Source organism: Trichinella spiralis (assembly GCF_000181795.1).
Source record: "Trichinella spiralis strain ISS 195 chromosome Unknown Scfld743, whole genome shotgun sequence".
NCBI classification, from domain to species: Eukaryota; Metazoa; Nematoda; class Enoplea; order Trichinellida; family Trichinellidae; genus Trichinella; species Trichinella spiralis.
The window spans coordinates 1-893 of NW_003527682.1; the positions used below are offsets into that span (position 1 = coordinate 1).

An 893-nucleotide genomic window follows, 5' to 3' on the forward strand; every position below is an offset into this window, starting at 1 on the left:
CTGTGGTGGATTCTCATCAATAAAGTTATATTGGACGTTGGCGTGAAATACAATACGTACAATGGTGTCGAAAAAACGCAAATATGATGCAGAGTACATCAAATACGGCTTCGTGGCTATTGAAAAAAACGGCGTTGAAGTGCCACAATGCGTTGTATGCCTTGATACATTCAGCAATGATGCTTTACGGCCAACCCGACTGCAGCGGCATTTGCATCACCGCCATCCTGAGTTATCAAAAAAACCTGTGGAATACTTTTGCGCTGAAAGAGATTCCCTTTCTCAAATGAGACTTGAGAAAAAAGTCAAGTATAATCAGGAGACTGTCAAGGCTGATAAGAGCATCATATGAAATAGCCATGTTGATTGCCAAGAATAAGAAACCACATACTATTGGAGAAAATCTTGTTAAGCCCTGCATTGTGAATGCAGTAAAGATTCTGCTTGGGGATGACATGGCGAAGCAATTTAAAAGTATTTCTCTTTCTGATTCAACAGTTAAACGCCGAATCGATGAATTAGCTGATGATATAAAACAGCAAGTTCTTGAAAAGGTAAAGTGTTCTCCTTTTTTTCCTATAAGTTGTGATGAGCCACAGACCAGGCAAACTGTGCACAGCTCATTGTATACGCACGGTTCATTGCAAATAACACAATTGAAGAAGAACTACTTTTTTCTGAACCACTGAAAACTACAACGAAACGAGCTGATGTGTTCCAAGCCGTGTCACAATTTTTTTGAAGTAAATGGCTTGATGTGGGAAAAACTTGTTGGTGTATGCACTGACGGTGCACCCGCAATGCTTGGCTCTCGGTCTGGCTTTGTGAGATGGTCAAATCAAAAAACCCATCTATTTTTTGCAATGCACTGTGCAATTTCATTCGGGCCAGGG

The 893-nt window shown here is 40.6% G+C and overlaps 1 protein-coding gene across 1 annotated transcript; it reads left to right on the forward strand.

Moving 5' to 3' along the window:
* The first annotated feature begins 61 nt into the window (after positions 1-61).
* Tsp_16116 (zinc finger protein) lies at positions 62-689 on the forward strand. The gene is given in 2 exon segments (XM_003370445.1): positions 62-309; positions 320-689. The coding sequence occupies 2 exon segments, from the start codon at positions 62-64 to the stop codon at positions 687-689; spliced, it is 618 nt and encodes a 205-aa protein (XP_003370493.1).
* Positions 690-893: the final 204 nt, after the last annotated feature.

Excerpts from the sequence above, each read along its gene's own strand:
- Tsp_16116 (XM_003370445.1), top strand. The coding sequence starts at position 62 with ATGGTGTCGAAAAAACGCAAATATGATGCAGAGTACATCAAATACGGC.